The sequence below is a fragment of the Xiphophorus hellerii genome, chromosome 8 (assembly GCF_003331165.1).
Source record: "Xiphophorus hellerii strain 12219 chromosome 8, Xiphophorus_hellerii-4.1, whole genome shotgun sequence".
NCBI lineage: Eukaryota > Metazoa > Chordata > Actinopteri > Cyprinodontiformes > Poeciliidae > Xiphophorus > Xiphophorus hellerii.
Genome location: NC_045679.1, coordinates 19,498,270 through 19,514,917, shown reverse-complemented (window position 1 = coordinate 19,514,917; position 16,648 = coordinate 19,498,270). Strand labels below are relative to the sequence as shown.

The 16,648-nt window shown below is 37.3% G+C and overlaps 1 protein-coding gene across 1 annotated transcript in view; it reads right to left on the bottom strand.

Annotated features, from left to right (window-relative positions):
* Positions 1-198: 198 nt before the first annotated feature.
* Positions 199-16,648, bottom strand: part of slc45a2 (solute carrier family 45 member 2) — a 28,356-nt gene continuing 11,906 nt past the window's right edge. Inside the window, exons 3-7 of the mRNA XM_032570954.1 lie at positions 12,948-13,342; positions 11,827-11,970; positions 8,622-8,745; positions 7,869-8,074; positions 199-6,704 (exon numbers count right to left, since the gene is read on the bottom strand). Coding sequence (XP_032426845.1) covers positions 6,483-6,704; positions 7,869-8,074; positions 8,622-8,745; positions 11,827-11,970; positions 12,948-13,342 — 1,091 coding nt within the window. The 3' untranslated portion in view covers positions 199-6,482. The remainder of the gene's footprint in view (positions 6,705-7,868; positions 8,075-8,621; positions 8,746-11,826; positions 11,971-12,947; positions 13,343-16,648) is intronic.

Sequence of the window (16,648 nt, the reverse complement as noted above, 5' to 3'; positions counted from 1 at the left end):
AATGGAAATTAAACTCTCAGTAATTACTTTGCACCTTGTATTAAACACACCATTCATTTTAAGCAGCTAAAAGTTGAAGGGAAAATTTTGTACAAGCTATTCTAACTTGAACTAATTACTTAGGGGTTGTGGTTGTTGAATTATGCATGTTAGGATGGCCCTTAGCGGGGGGCTGAAATAGGAGTCTGGAGGCAGGGGTAGTGCAACCAACCAGGTGTTTTAATCTCCAACATTTAACAAAGATGACATTCCTGCTTACATGGTCATGAGGTGTCGCAGCACCCGCACCTATTACTCCTATCATGTGGCCAACATGCAGGCTTTGTAATCCTGGGCGGCACCAATTAACACACTTCTCAAAAGACAGGGTAGAACAAACCACATATACACCAAACAACTTAACAAAACAACCAATCTTCAACACATAAATAACACACATTCTTCATGGTTACATACTCATTTACTATCTAAAACTACCCTCCTATAAATATTAATTTATTCATCACTTCTAAAATGCCTCAGGCTTTGTTCCCCCTCTTCCATCTGCACTTGGTCTCTTCCAGAATCTTTATCAGGTGTTCAGGCCCCCGGGGACTCTTTTCGCCTGAACACCCTACAGAGGAACAGACAGAGGTAAGCCATAATCTACAAACATTTGTAATACATTTCATAATTACCATACCTACTTCATTTATATTATTCCCCCCAGGACACCCTCAATACCCACTGAGATGCCCTGTATAAAACACCCAATAAAATACGTCAATCTATTTGTACCCGTCTCATTTTCATTTACACATAATTAAAGTATTATCCTGACCAGTAATGAAGACCTGCATTACAATGCATCTTGAATGCATACAAGTTTAAACGTATTACTGTAACACAGAAGGAGCATTTCATTTGTCAGTAAACTCACCTTTGAGATCTTATCAAATTACAACCAGAAATGGCAACGTATTTTATTAGGGTCTTATTTGACAGAGCAACACAAAGTAGTTCTGCACTGTGATGTGTCAAATAAAAATATTGAACGAGTGGCAGGCATTTGTATTTAAACCATTCACTGCAACACCCCCAAACAAAATGCAGGGGAGTGAAGGCGAGAGAAGGATAACTTCAATGTGTTACCTCAAGTGATAGTAGCTTTTTGTAAGTTTGTTCATTTTACTTCTGAATTTTAATTTTTTTTATTTTTACATAATGCATTTCTGTTTATAACAAACTTAACTATCTTACTTTCCAGAAGATTTTTGCAGCTGTGCTTTGGACAAATGAGATCAAACCTTGAAGAAAAACCTCACAAAAACTTATTGAAATATTTTAGAAATGCTGGACAATATAAGCTTCCACCTGTGTAAAAGTCTGGTGGTAATGCCATGTTCTTTTTATTTGAGATGCTCAAAAATATTTTTCATTGTACTAAAGTACAAAGGAAAATAGCAATATGTTACCAAATGTAATTTTTAAATTATTTTAAATATCCCATAACATGGATTTCTATAGGGCTGAATCACCACCCCAAAAACAAGGTGACCCACATTCTGCTTCTCTTCCACCAATTTAAAAGTAGCAAATTATTAAATCTCTGGAACAAGAAAAAATGAAAATGTACTGCAGTTCCAAATGTATGGAGATGGAGATAACTCCACATTGATTGCAAATGCAAAAAAAAAAAAAAACTCCCAAAAATGAATGCAGATAATCCACAAAATTAAGAGTTTTGTTTTTCACCCCAACTCTTCATTCACAAGGACAGATGAAGGCAGTACCCTACTAACACATTTTTGCAATAATAATAATAATAATAATAATAATAATAATAATAAGTATTCCACTTAATTACATTCTGCTAACATTGTATAAAACATAAGCACATTATTTAATATTGGAACTTAATTCTTACTTTTGGGATAAGTTCGAGGATTACTTCTACTTCTCTTCCTCCTCCTTCTCTGCTGATGAGCAAGCCACCATGCCATAAACATATTGTGTTATTTCCTTTTCAGATACAAGCTGATGTGATTCCACTTTTACAGCTCATTTGTTAATAATAAAGACCACATGTGGCTGAACACATCTTCCTGGACAAACACAGGGAGGCTCATCAATGTGGTCTCTCACTTCTGAGAACACAGCTTCCAACCAGAGGGTCAATGAAATACACGTTCAAACAAGCAGCAACAACAGCAGTTATTTTTATTGCCGCTCTGCAACAGAAAACCATTTGACACACAGGACGCATGCACACATAAAAATAAAAATCACTTAAATGCTACACAAAACAGGTCTGTAAAATGCTGGTTGTTGCTCCTGACTTTTGTGTAAATGTCAATAATTTGAAAAGTTATATCAGGTCAGTTATTTTCATGTTTAACTAGGAGTCCAAACACATGGTGGCTGAGTCATATGGCAATGTTAAAAGTTTCTAAGAGGGTGGTTTTCTGCACAAATATACTTGGCTTTGGCTTGTTTAAGAGTCTTAGACCTGGACCTCATCCTTGTTAGAAATAAGGTTAGCTGAATCAGGATGCCAACCCAGACGAGTTAGCTGGAAATTCAGGCTTATTGAGCTGGCAGCGACTGATACAGGAGTCCGGATGGAGATCAACGCTGCTTGGCAGCGTTGATCTCCTGAGGTGCAGCCGAGAGACCATTTCCTTAGTTGAAGAAAACGAAGAGTGAAAAGCAACGGGGGACGAATCTGCTGCATCACACACAAAATGGAGAGCTGGTTTGCTATGGGGAAATGTTTATTAGAAAACTATGAGGCATAAACGAGACAGAAGAGTTTGTTCATGCACACAAGGCGAGTGGAAGTCGGAGAGTATTCTTAATTGTCGATGGCGACTGCAGCTGATGAACAACAGACGACGTCACAGTGAAAACCACACAGAGGAGAAAGGAGGAGAAGCATATGGTTCAGAGAATGAACGCTCTCAAAGTCCAAGCAGGCCATTTGAAGCAATTCGAACAAATCACTGCTTTTTAGGTTCCCTCTTGTCCTTTAATTGTCTAAGCAACCCTTAAATCTGAACGGTTTCTGACTCTGACAGCATGTGTCCTTTCAGGAGGCGAATGTGAAAACACTTCTCTAAAATCAAACCCCACAGACTCCTCAGAGAACCCCAGGCATTGATTATGCACCAAAAAAGTCACAGATGTTCATCAAAATTACAAATTTTTGACATGTGTCCAATGAGTGTGATGACTCAAAGCTTTGAAATGACTTAAATCTAGCTCAAAACTTACAACTGTGACAGAGTAATCTGTTACCATGCAAATCGTTCCACTTCCATCCTCTGCCTGCAGCGTAGGCATGGAAGCACCTACCTCTAACTCAGAGGAAAAATGTTAAAACTACTCCATGATTCAAAACAGCATATTGTAAATCTGAGATGGAAAGAAGAGTAAAATACGCAAGGTGCCCCAATACACAGGAACGTACCACAACTAAAATCAACAGTTACATTTGCTAGGAAGAGGTTTATTATAAAACATAAATAAGGTTTTCCATTTCTTAGAGGGGCTAGTGACCTTATTTAGGACCCCAGGGAAGGAATCATGTCATTTCCTACCTGCCACTAAATAGTTACTGACCCAGAGTGGCTGAACGAGTTGGTGGAAAGGAAATTGGCAGTGAATGTGAAACGTTTCCTGCCAAGGTTGTTTCATTTCTGTGTGCTGCTAAGGGGAGTCAAGTGGATGAAACATCTTAAGCTGAGTTGATCAGCAGAACCAACAGTAAGCGTTTTACTTTCCCAGGAAAGGACCACAACTTTCAGAGAAACAGGAAAATGAAGTGAACTCATTTCTAGGTGGTGAAGTGAAGGATCAGGGTAAATCAGAGGTAAATCACTGTACCTGCAACCAAATAAATAATCTGGCAACACATGGAGGTTTTATTAAAATCTGAAATAGACATGTTCTAATGACACCCATGACATCTGGGACACATCTGACTTAACTTCCCACACAAACTCATAATTTAACTCAAATTCAAAAATACTTCATTGCTCGCAAATAGAAATTAAATGTTATAACTCATATTAATTAGAGAAAATGGTTAGAATTATCTTTAAATCACTTCATATTCATGAATAGTACCATTTAGAAAAGATTTAAACATTTTGCTAACAAAGGAAAAAGCTGGATTGAAACTGTTCTCTTAACTACCATTTTCATCATATGTAAATGTATTTTAGGTTTTGCAACAGCTGGTGAAAACATTGCAGTTTCTGGAAGTCAACTCTCCAACCTGCAACTGTACTTAAACTTTCTAACACTTTCAGCAGTCAGAAAACTGAAGCCTTGAGGGCATTCATCTTAACCCTGTTAATGCTCACTCTGCTGTAAAATGTCTTCTCTGTTGGATTTAATTCTAACCACGTTACAAAATTTGCTGACAGCACAAACAGTTATTGATCCTGTCGACAGAGAAAAAGTAGGTGTTTAAGAGGCAAAGCAGAGCAGTGAACCCACTGCTGAGGATCAGATAGTCTTTAATCAACTGGAAGGAAGCACCATGGTTGACTTTAAACAGGAGAAGGTCTACTCTCCATTCTTCACCACTCATCATTGGTTAGAGTAAAGGACAGATTAATTTGTCTGCAACCATAACTTCAGAAGTAAACATCATAACCTCTGACTACAGCCTCAAATCCACCTGGAGATTAGTGAAGGCAGACATTTAGGGGAGATATCACTCTGTAATTTTTTATTTTGTTTTACATTTTTATACATAGAAACATATTGTAACTCATTCTCCCACCCCAAATAATGTGCAGCCTAAGGAATTGATTTGTGACCTGAAATTGTCTTCAGACTATTCCTAATCCCAATCCAAAACAATAATAAATTTTGCCTTATTCTTGTGGCTAAACTAAGAATAAGACTAAGCTTAATTATTCTAAAAGTCAAATGTTTCAATATGATGTCTGCACCTTGCCATTAAAAGATGTGAGCAAACTTAAGTAAGACAGCTTTGGTAAGCTGTTGCTTCCACGTATCAGTCAGCAAAAATAATCAGAAATTGTACTGCAGAAGATTATAGGCCAGAGTACCCTTGTTAGACAGTGAACTGATGTGTAATGTTTTTCTTCTTTCTTAGACATTTTTTGTGGCGCTAGAGGCCTTTACTCAGTAATCAGACATAACATGTACAGAAAGAAAGGAGAAGACATCTAACAAAAATCCTAATGTCTGGTTGGTTGTGTCAAGCTCAAGGAATTATGACAACAACAACACAAAACTAGCTTCAGGACAGAGTCTTGACAAAATGTTTGATGTTAGAAAGAAAAGAGCAACAGCAAAACCACTGTTCCTGTATAGTGGATGAATATTAGGATCAATGGTGTACAATCAGCAGTATTCTGCATTACTGTGATGCAAAACATACTTTTTTCTGTGATGACTCTGCATCTTCTTTTTCCAAGTTTAAGGATTAACTCTCCTTCTCAGAATTTCATTTCAGTCCTCCATTGGTACTACTAGGCCTCAAACATTTTAACAACATAACACAGAAGCTTTATTTGTTTATTAACGCAGCACCATTGTGTTTATTTTAAATGAGTATCATTCCATATTATTTAATAAAGAAAACAAGAACAATGCAGCCTATGAAAAACACTCTTGAGTCAGATTATTCTTATAGTAGGTCAAGATCTCAGTTTGACTTAGTTTCAAGGATCCAGCATGTCGAGGCGAGTAAAACTTCATCAGCACAGATATCATAGGGTAGACTGATATTAGATAATGTTATCATTCAGCCATTTTACTAGCATTCTTATGCTGTCTTTATATAGGCTATTAGGCTATATGTTTACATATTTCCATGGTAACACAGAAAGTCAGCATTCACAGTGTTTGCATGTTTTGTAACCTAAGCTTTTCCTGTGCACACTGGTGTTGCACATTTTCATTCATAAAATGAACAGCATAAAGATGCTTTATGACTCGACAACATTATTTTATTACAGTACTGCTATTTCTTTAACAAATAAAGGTTTGTGACGTAGGTCATATGACTGGGACAAGGAAGGAGAAGTGGTAATGCTGAAAATAATCTTAGAAGGTTCATAGTCTTGTGATTTACTCTGCTGCTGGACTACCAGGGCAATGTGATAAAATTTGTTTTAATTTACATAAATACAATTTCACTGTACTAATTTGTAACAGTGAATATGTTTTGGTTATATTTCTTGTTTGAGACATGAACTTAAAGTAGCATGTTTATCTTTTTGTTTCCAATGTGTTTCATGGTTTCGATGAATGTCAGAAAATCGATGTGAAATTAAAGAGAAAATAAACATGAATAAGAAGTGTGGACTTCCTGCGATGAGAGTAGTTACACCTTTGTCTGCACAGCAAACAGAAAACGTAAAACAAGTGAGCACACTGTTTCAGAAGACCATCTAACAATATAACACGGAGGATTTGTTTATTTATTAACACAGCACCATTAAATGTATTTTATAGCAGTATTATTCCACATATCTGATAAAGAGAGCAATGAAAATGCAGCCTATCAAAGACATAGCGGAGGCTGACAGGACAACCACAATTACACTTCCAGCTGCGATGACCAGACCTCCGAGCCCCGCTCCCACAATAATCTGAGCCAGCTGGACCATACAGGTGAGTGCTGCACAGTCCATCCCGGTGCCTCGGGGGCTTTTATTGCCGCCTTGTAGCTTTGGTTGTTCCTGGAAGAACAGCAGGTAGTAATACTGATGATTAGTGGGAAGAAAGAGTCCTGGCAAAATAGCAATATCTGACTTTGTCTGAAACAAGAAATGTGTGTGACAAAAAAAGATTGACCAGTGAGCAACTTTAGCCCTGGACATGATAAGGGCAACACCTCAAATAGCCCCCATATTTTTAACTCCTTCTCAACTCAGCTTGCTTTTAGACTTCAATACCTTGCTCAAATAAGCAAAATTATTTGATGTCTTAACATACAATGATGAAGCTCTTCACTTTCAATTCGTGGAAGTGAAGAGCTGGCTTCAGCTTTGTGCAATTATCATTGGAGCACCACAATGAAAAAAACTGGGTCACATGATTTAAATATTAAAATATAATCCTAATGCCAAAGCCTTTGAGCCACTTTCACATATCTTTCAACTGGTATTAATCATTTACATTTATACCCATGGACCTGCCAGAAACAGGACTGATGGAGACATAGCAGTATTATTCCACATATCTGATAAAGAGATATCAGATATATCTGATAACCCTAACCTTAATGAGAAACAATTAAAAATAAAAAGAAATTTACTGCAATAAAAAAATGATCATGCAGGAATTCTCATGGTACTAACTAATACTATTAAATCAATGTTGTTTTTTCCTTATTGCTATAATTATTCCCATCCTTATGCAAGCACACAACTCAAAATAAAATAATAAAAAAACCACACCAAATATCTAACATATGATTTGCAAAAACACTAAGTTTAAAAATCACTAAAAAAGAACAACCTGTTTTTAAACCCCCAAATTAACTCAACTCAACTTAATTCAAGTGTATTTCATCAAGGACAGCACAGTAAATCATGCTGCATGATGAAAACAAAGCAACCAGTGTTTCGTACGAAGGTTTTTAAGCACAGACTCATTTTCAAACCCAGTCGTTGATTGGATCTTTTTTAAAGACTTTTAAGGACAGTCTTTTTTAAAGACTGTCCATTTCTAATGCCACTTATAAATAGAACTGACAAGCTCACAATTGGTGGAAACTAAAAGGGGACAAACACAGACCGATTTACTGTGGACTTCCTGAATTACATGACAGAATCTCGGATTTAAGCATAGAATATTTTGTCTTGTAATTAAAAGCATCCCGGCGTGAGACGGCCACATACCTCCTCCTCACGCTGATATTCTGCAATTAAGTTGAATGGGATTGTGTAGAGCGTGCTGGACATGACGCCAAAGACGCTGCAGAGGATGAGTGTGGCAATGACATCCGGGAAGAGGCAGATTAGGCTGGTTCCCATGCCGAACACAAAGTAGCCCATGAAGTATAATCCTTTGAGGCCGATGTATGGAAGCAGGAAGCGCTGCACGTCTGAAAAAAACACACAACCAAATGTGTCACAAATGGCTACAAGTAATAAGAAAACAGCAAAGGCATGTGAGGTGTGTTGTTCCCAGGGAATTAGTGGATTATGTTATTACTACTTTCACTTTTATAGTCCACATAATGACATTTATGCAGGCACCTCACTCTATTTGCTGTAGAAATGCTACAAAACAACATAATTTTTATTGCTTCATATTTTTTATAGCTTCATTATATGGTCATTTGCCTTTAGATCAAGGACATTATCTCCCTCTGCATTTGGAGTTGTTATTTTACACAAGGGTCTTTCCTTCCTCAGATCTACTTTTTGTTTCAAGTACACATGGCCCAGCTTGCCTCAGAGGTGATCGGTGCAGAGCCTGCTAATGAGAAGCAGCTACCAGGAAACTGTGATTGCCCGCTGCTGTCTGATTCAGTGCGTGACCTCGTCTGACTCTCATGCGTCTGGACGTTAACAGATGGTGATTTCTATAATAATGGTGGAGAATGAGAAGCAAACTTTGCCACAGAGACACCTAGCACATCCACTTACATGAGTAGAGCGCAGAAGACACAGCATTAATACACAATCCCCAGCAGCCAACTTCTACACCTCTCTCATATGTGGCGTAGGCTGTAGAGTTGTGTTCCGCATAAGGATTTCCTTTGTAAACAATCTGCAAAAAAGGGAGAGCAGAGTGGTGTGATCAGGAATAAGAGTGTTAAAAAGTCTTTTCAGAGAAGGAATGTTAACAATACACAGCTTTATTTAAAACGCCCAACTTCTGTAATAAATGCCAACAATCTACAATATATGATGTTAACTGATGACTGGAATTGGTTGAATTTTCAGCTTGATTGACTCGGACCAACACCAGATGGTCAGAAATTCGGATACAAAACCTTGTTCCGAACACTGAACAACATTCTTCTGTGTGAAAGTTGTTACTGGGAAGAGAAGAATCAATGAGCTATTTTTAATGTCACTGATGGGTTTAAAAATGAACTTAGAGAATCCATGAGAACTGGAGAAGCTTTCTAGAAGGAAACCGTATTTTCTTAGATTGAGTGAACAATAGAGAGAAAGATGTCCAGCAGGGAACATGGAGGCTAAATATGATTGAATTAGAAATATTAGAATCATATTTGGAAATCTCATAATTAAAGAAAAAATCCACATTTTCAAGGGACTAGAAACAGAAACTGATGTTTTAATAACGCAAGCTGCCCTGGTGTATTATATAAGATCATCATTTTTTATTTTATTTTAATTTATTAATAAAACATTTTAACAACAGCAGAGCATACATTTTTTACATCTTCTGTTGATGTGAAAATATTATGAAAATGATATTGCTGAAATATTTTGCTGTTTTTATGTTTGTCAGAGAACGCAAACCAATCCTTTTGCCACCATCTGCCCCCTCATGGAAATACATATTAATGAGCTGAAACGGATCAAAATGTTTCAACGCTGTGTTCTTTTTCTCCTCATAAATTTGTTGCTCTCACTTTGCCACCTTGTCTTCATATGACTCTGATTATTTGCAGCTTATTTTTAATTAACATAATGATTGCACAGTGGCAAAGTGTGAGGGCCATCAGCATATTAAGAGAAAGCCGTAAGGGGGAGTCTAAATAAAAAAAAAAAAGTTTATAATTTAATTTCAATACCATTTGTATAATTAAATAAATCCACCAATCAGATGTCATTATCCTTGAACAATGTATCACCAGTTACTCTAATATTCATATGCAAGCTGTGCAAGTAAATCAGTGTACCCGAAGGAAACAATCACTGTGGAAAACAAAACTGAGTGGTCAAAGATGAAATATTTTAATGTACATTTTGGTATTACTGCTAACAACACAACATTATAGCTTATAAATCTTTTTCTTTTAGTGTTGGAAGTTTATCAGAATGAGTTATCCACACATCATTACATTTCTAAATGACTAGAAGTCCTAAGACATTGGGTGGTAAAATACTAACAACAGGACAAATAGACTACAAAACAGCCACAAGGCCAGTAAGATGAGTTGTGCTCAAACATGTAATTTGCTTTTTTTTCTGATTGCGTAACCATTATTTGGAGCTTTATTTGTCATTTTATGTGCTAAATCACACATACTGATCAGCTGTGCACTTTGTGTTCACACCGGAAGAATGCTGAAAATACAGTGAAAAGACTAGTTTGGGAGAGAAGCTGTCAGTCTGAATATAATAGCCTGTCGCTGTGGAGTGTCTGGTAATCTCAGCTGTTGCAGGGAAAGGTTTGGAAAAGTACCAGGAGAAAAATGAGACAGATGTGGGCTGAGATCATTGACTCCATCACCCAACAATCAATCTTATCTAGAGACTGTTTGCTAAGTACGTTGCCATATGCACATTTCATCACGTCCTTCTTTCAGGCCAAAGGGGTTTAATGTTCCACATTTTCACATTTTCTCCATCATGTTTTTTTATGTTTTCATTTGCCTGTTCTATTTATGCTCTCACTCCCACCTCATCGCATATGGATACATGATGAAGGCCCCTGGCCTCATTCTTTAGTTTGATAGACTGAAACAGAATTTCATTAACATCTTAATTAGACTATAAAAGATCTCCATGAAATGTTTTTACCAAGCTGATTCTCTGGCTGCGGGATTTGCCACGAGGTAACCCAGCAAAATGAATAAAAGCTCAATACAGAGAGAAATGTCTTGCTTTGGTTGTTTTGCAGGGTTCTAGATCAGACAATTAGTCAGCAGCCAGAGTGGTGCCCTTTGTGTTAAAGGAAGAGTTCAAGTTTTCTGAAGTGAGGTAATATCTGATGGTTAAGTACTTAGTAGATATCGTTCCTCTCCGAGGAGCTAACTTGCTTGTCTGAAAGCAGTAAAGATTGAAGTAGGCTTGGAGGAACTGCAAATTAAAAACCATCACAGCCGACTGTAGGGCTTTATGAACATTTAAACTGCTCATGTTTGTCAGTGGTTATTTGCACAGGAAGTGGAAATAGCCAATAACTTGTCACCCGTTGTCTTCCTCTGTGAAACTCATACTGAGAACAGAACATATGTAAGGGATTTCCAGCAAACAACAGACAGAAAGATATTTGAGGGTAAGAATCAATTACAGTAATTGCACATTCAGTCAGACACAACATCCATTAGTAGATGGACTCCTGAAATGGAAGATGCTCTAGCAGACGGTTATGAAACCAAAGATTGGGATGTGCTGTGATGTGATGAGGACATAGAGGTGGTGACTCAGTGTCTTACATATTTTCTCCACTTCCTTCTAGATGTGGTGAAACTGTATGCTGTTATCCACCCGCAATCTTTTTGGTCTGGTGCTAGATGAACAATCTAGATCTATACTTTTTAAGTTGTTTTATTCTCACACAAGAGATTTTGGTTGCATAAAAATGATTACAAACTGAATCTCCCCAGTGCATGAATAATTTTTGATTTATCTGTGTATATCAAGTAAAGAAAGTGGTTCCTTTTGAATAAAAGGGATGCTTTCGCCAGAATAAAATGCCTTATGATTGAAAAATAATTATATATTTTATAAATTTTTTTAAATAAAACGAGTCTGGATTGTGGATGGCTGCAACAATTGTCATTTCACCACAACTTTTTTCCCCTTTGCAACCATTATTTTATAAAAAATATATATATTAAAAGAGTTTAGATTTTATTTCTCCAAAATTGCTATTATTTATCAAATTCCAGGAAGGAAAGCACAAATGCAAATCCAAACTAATCATTACCTGTCCCATGAAATCAGTAAAAAAGAGCATGTTGCAGAGAAAAGCCGCCCAACCCAGCAAGTGACTGATGCACAGGCAGCGGTAGTGGTTTGGCATGTGGATTATAGCTTTCATCAGGGACCTGAATGTCATCTTCTTCTGCTCCTGTGGAAGCAAAGATCCAAAATCAATTCGAACCTCTTCAAATACTTGCAGTCACATTCGACTAATTGTCGTTCTGGTAAGATTTCAAAGATTCGACAGCTAAGAAAGCATTCAGAGAGGAAAAGACTTTTTTAGCGGAATCAAGGTGAAGTTATGATATACAAAGGATAGAGGGTGTCACATGTTGGGTCAGAAAGGAGTGTGCTGGTTCGCATCAAATACAGCTGTAAAAACAATTTGAATATCAATAACATTAAAACTACTGACAGGAAAGATGGATATTGTAGATTTCTTCTTAAAATGTAATGTAAATTTGGGAGTCGTCTTCTTTATCTCAAATCAAAATAACGATCCAGTCAAGATATTCATGCTGACCTAACATACCACCAAGCAGAAGGTGATTCTGTAAAAATAACAGACACTTTTGATGTGAATAAATGACTGACTCATTCTGTGTGTCACATAAAAATGTTTTGTCATATACAGAATACTGCAGGTTTCAGATAAAGACAGTGAATGAGAGATTTGGAAAATGATAGTTTCCCAACTTTCATCTGCTCTTCATCTTTTAAAAATATAAATTAATAATAATTAGGTATGAAATCAGCTTTAAATGATGTAAACACACTTTCAGGAATACAAAGTTGAAAGTGTTAGTCTGCTTTCTCAGTTTTAAATCAGAGCTTGCAAATTGTGCCCGAACTTCTGAAGCTCATTCAATTTGAGTGCATGCTGGTATTAAACTAAAAAGCAGAAAAGACCAAACAGTGTGAATATAAAAAATAGAACTCATTCGTCATGACCTTAATGCATAAATGACTCATTTTAGATGATTCAGCAGTTTTCTTAGAATATCAAAGATAACTGGCCATGCCAACAACAACAACAACATAAAATCCAAACTCCAATGTATATTCAAACTACTTTAAAAGTTGACTCATAATGATGGATTTAGCTGGAACCCACAGATCACGCACCTTGTTTGGCTGCTTGGAACTGGATGTCACTGCGTTAGCTTCTCCCAGAGCTGAGAAGGATCGCGGCCTTTCGCCCAAAGCTGAATAGGATCTTGGCCTGACGTCTGAAACAGATGTGGGGGCTGCGGTAGAGCTGGGCTCCTTACTGAGTGCTCCGTAACCATTGCTGTGGGAGCCCAGTAAGTGGAGGGCACTGGGAGAGGAGCAGTCAGACACTGAGGGGTCCTTGCACAGAGATTGTTCTGGAATGCTAAACAGGTGAACGGTGAGGAAGAAGCCCCAGGTGAGTGCCGAGAAGAAGTAGATGACTTGGTACTCGGAGCCCAAAAGACGACCGAGAACAGAGTGGCCCCAGTCCATCGCTCCCACCAGGTAGCCACAAGCTCCGCCCAGTCCTGAAAAACACAGAGGTAGAAATAAGAAAAGTTGATGATTCTGATGCGAGCCAGGGAAATGAGGCAACAAAATATTTCAAGGTGCTACAGCACTAATACAGACACAAGATGGATAGCTGGTTACACTCTTGTTAGTGAGGATAGACTCATATTGGTGGCATCAACCACAGATATGTCTTCTCCTCACTATGACATAAAAATAATGCTGAGTGCCTCATCAGCTAGGAAGAAAAACATGATGCCTTTAATCATTGAGATAAGATGTGAAATGTTATCTCAAGCATTTCACAAAAACAATTTCTTATTCTAAATCTTTTATGCCTGACTTTTGAATATAGGTCATTGCTTTTATTGTGATATTTTATTAGAAGGTTAGCTTTATACTCCACATTGCTGCAGGCTAAGTTTTAAATGTTAACAGCCCTTTATAATTACTGTTATGTGAAAAGCGTTTGTTTCTGTCCATTTCTTGTGGTTGATAGTGAGCACCATCCCGAGGCCCAGTCTTTTTCTGTCAGCCCAGACGCAGTGCAGATCGGGAGCTAGCTGATCTGCCCGGAACATATTTGTTAATCCTGCCCGGAACATATTTATTGTCTCGAAGGTCAGGCCATGTAGATCTATGTAAAGTGAAACTCTGAATGGCTCATTAAATCAGTTCGGATTCCTTTGATTGCTCTATCATTACCTGGATAATACAAACAAACAAGCGCTGACTTCCAGGAATACGTGTCGATTCACTTTTACAACACACACACCACTAATCAAAGGAATGCGTCTTCATAATTTATTCTGTGCAGCCTTCACCTTAAGCTGTGTTAAGAAATAAATTCATATATTTTTTGTGAGCATTCCATCAGAAGCACGTTTGATTTTCTGAATCCCTGTTGGGATACCACGTTCGTTCATCCACAAATTTGTAAGCAACTGTCAGACTAGCAAACAAATCTGACTCATAACTCAGGTCTACTTAGCAGGTTGTACTGCTGTTAGTAACCCTGGACTGAGAAGGATGCTTTGCAGTAGAAAAAGGCTTTAAACTCCTTACTTTGGAACCAGCTATAGTACCTAATCTACTTTTTTTAAACAACTTCTGTATTTCCTGCAACTGCAAAGCAATTCAACTGTATGGTTTTTATGATTCAGGTCAAAAGCATTATAGTAGGTAAACCTTTTATGGATGCAAACTCGACTAAAAACCCACCTGTTTAGGATTGTATTTGAAACGTAATCAATTACAAATTTATTGATGGAACTTGACTTAATGTCGTGTTTTGATTGTTGATTCTATGTTGCATTGTGTTTTTGTGTTTGATATGATGGAAAGCACTTTGAAATGCCTTGCTGCTGAAATGTGCTATACAAATAAAATTTGATTGATTGATTGATTGATTGTACCCAACGTTGTGCCAGTAGGAGGCGACAAGGTCATCAGAAATAAAAAAAAAACACACACACTCACACACAACCATATGTAAAGCAAATACCAGGGTATAGAATAGAAAAACTACAGCAGGAAACTTTTCCATTTACCTTTTCATTGCCAGACTTAATAATCTTGAGTTTGAATTTAGACTTTAGAGATTCTGTATTTAGGGAGACAGATGGAAAAACACAAAAGTTGCACTGCTGTTGCAGTTGTTAGCTCAAAACAACATTAAGTGTATGAAAGTTTGTTTTTTAAAAAATCTATTTTTTTATCTCACACACACTGTCCACTTTGGAAAATGTTTTTCAAAGTCTTTCCAATTATCTTTCTTGATGTCTGTTTGCTTCAGGGTATAAGCTTAGACAGATCAGAAGCAACTTCATTAATGCTATGATGAGAAACCTTCTAAGTTGTAAGTTCTTGGAGGGCAAATCAAACCAGCACAACTTGTTAATGTCTTTCTACGCAGAACCAAAAACAAAAAGGAAACAGGGTGGAATAAAGAATATTCAGATGATAATTTATAGATAGAAGAAATAATGTCAGATTTGACCCTAATTTAAAAATCCGTATATTTTTGGAAATTAATTAACAGCAGCAAAAGATAAACTGCACATCATGGTTTGTTACATGGATGTAGGTTCAAAATGAGGGCTGAATACTTTGTGTACGGCCGTTCCATAGGTTAACACTTGCTTCATAGTTGTGATTATTCTGGATCAGAAAACAAAGGCATTCTGGTTTCTGTCTGAATGCAGCTGCTGGAATGCAAATGAGACACGAAGTCAATAATCAGGCAGCAAATGAGACCCCTCAGGAATCTGAATGTTTATCCATTTTAACTGTTTAACAGTTAACATTGATAACTAAATCAATCAATCAAATTTTATTTGTATAGCACATTTCAGCAGCAAGGCATTTCAAAGTGCTTTACATCATTACAAACACAGAAACACAATGCAACATAGAATCAACAATCAAAACACAGCATTAAGTGAAGTTCCATCAATAAATTTGTAATTGATTACGTTTCAAATACAATTCTAAACAGGTGGGTTTTTAGTCGAGATTTAAAAGAAGTCAGTGTTTCAGCTGTTTTACAGTTTTCTGGAAGTTTGTTCCAAATTTGTGGTGCATAGATGCTGAAAGCTGCTTCTCCTCGTTTGGTTCTGGTTCTGGGGATGCAGAGCAGAACCAGAACCAGAAGACCTGAGAGGTCTGGAGGGTTGACACAACAACAGCAGATCTTTAATGTATTGTGGTGCTAAGCCATTCAGTGATTTGTAAACTAACAACAGTATTTTAAAGTCTATTCTTTGAGCTACAGGGAGCCAGTGGAGGGACTTCAATACTGGTGTTATGTGCTCTATCTTTCTGGTTTTAGTGAGAACGCCAGCAGCAGCATTCTGGATCAGCTGCAGCTGTTTAATTGATTTGTTGGACAGATCTGTGAAGACGCTGTTGCAATAATCAATACGACTGAAGATGAACGCATGGATGAGTTTCTCTAGATCTGGCTGAGACATTAGTCCTTCCAGGAATATGTCTAAAGACTGCAGTGACTGAGCTGAAAATACACCTGACACCTGTCATGTGATTTCTTAATGTCACATCAGTCCCCACTCTAACACTTTCATTATTAACTCTTCCCAATGTCTTTCCTGTAGAAACAAACCAAGAAAAGGTCTGAGACAGCAACCTTAACGAGCATTTCAGAACAAAGCAGCTGACTTTTTATGATAACAAGAATTAAACAGGAAGCTTCTATAACTGTATAATTACCGGCTGAGCTCTGAAGTCAACACCTTTGTTGTTTCCTTAATGTATGCTGCCTTACTGAAGGAACATTTATGTAACGTTCACTTAAGTATAGAGGA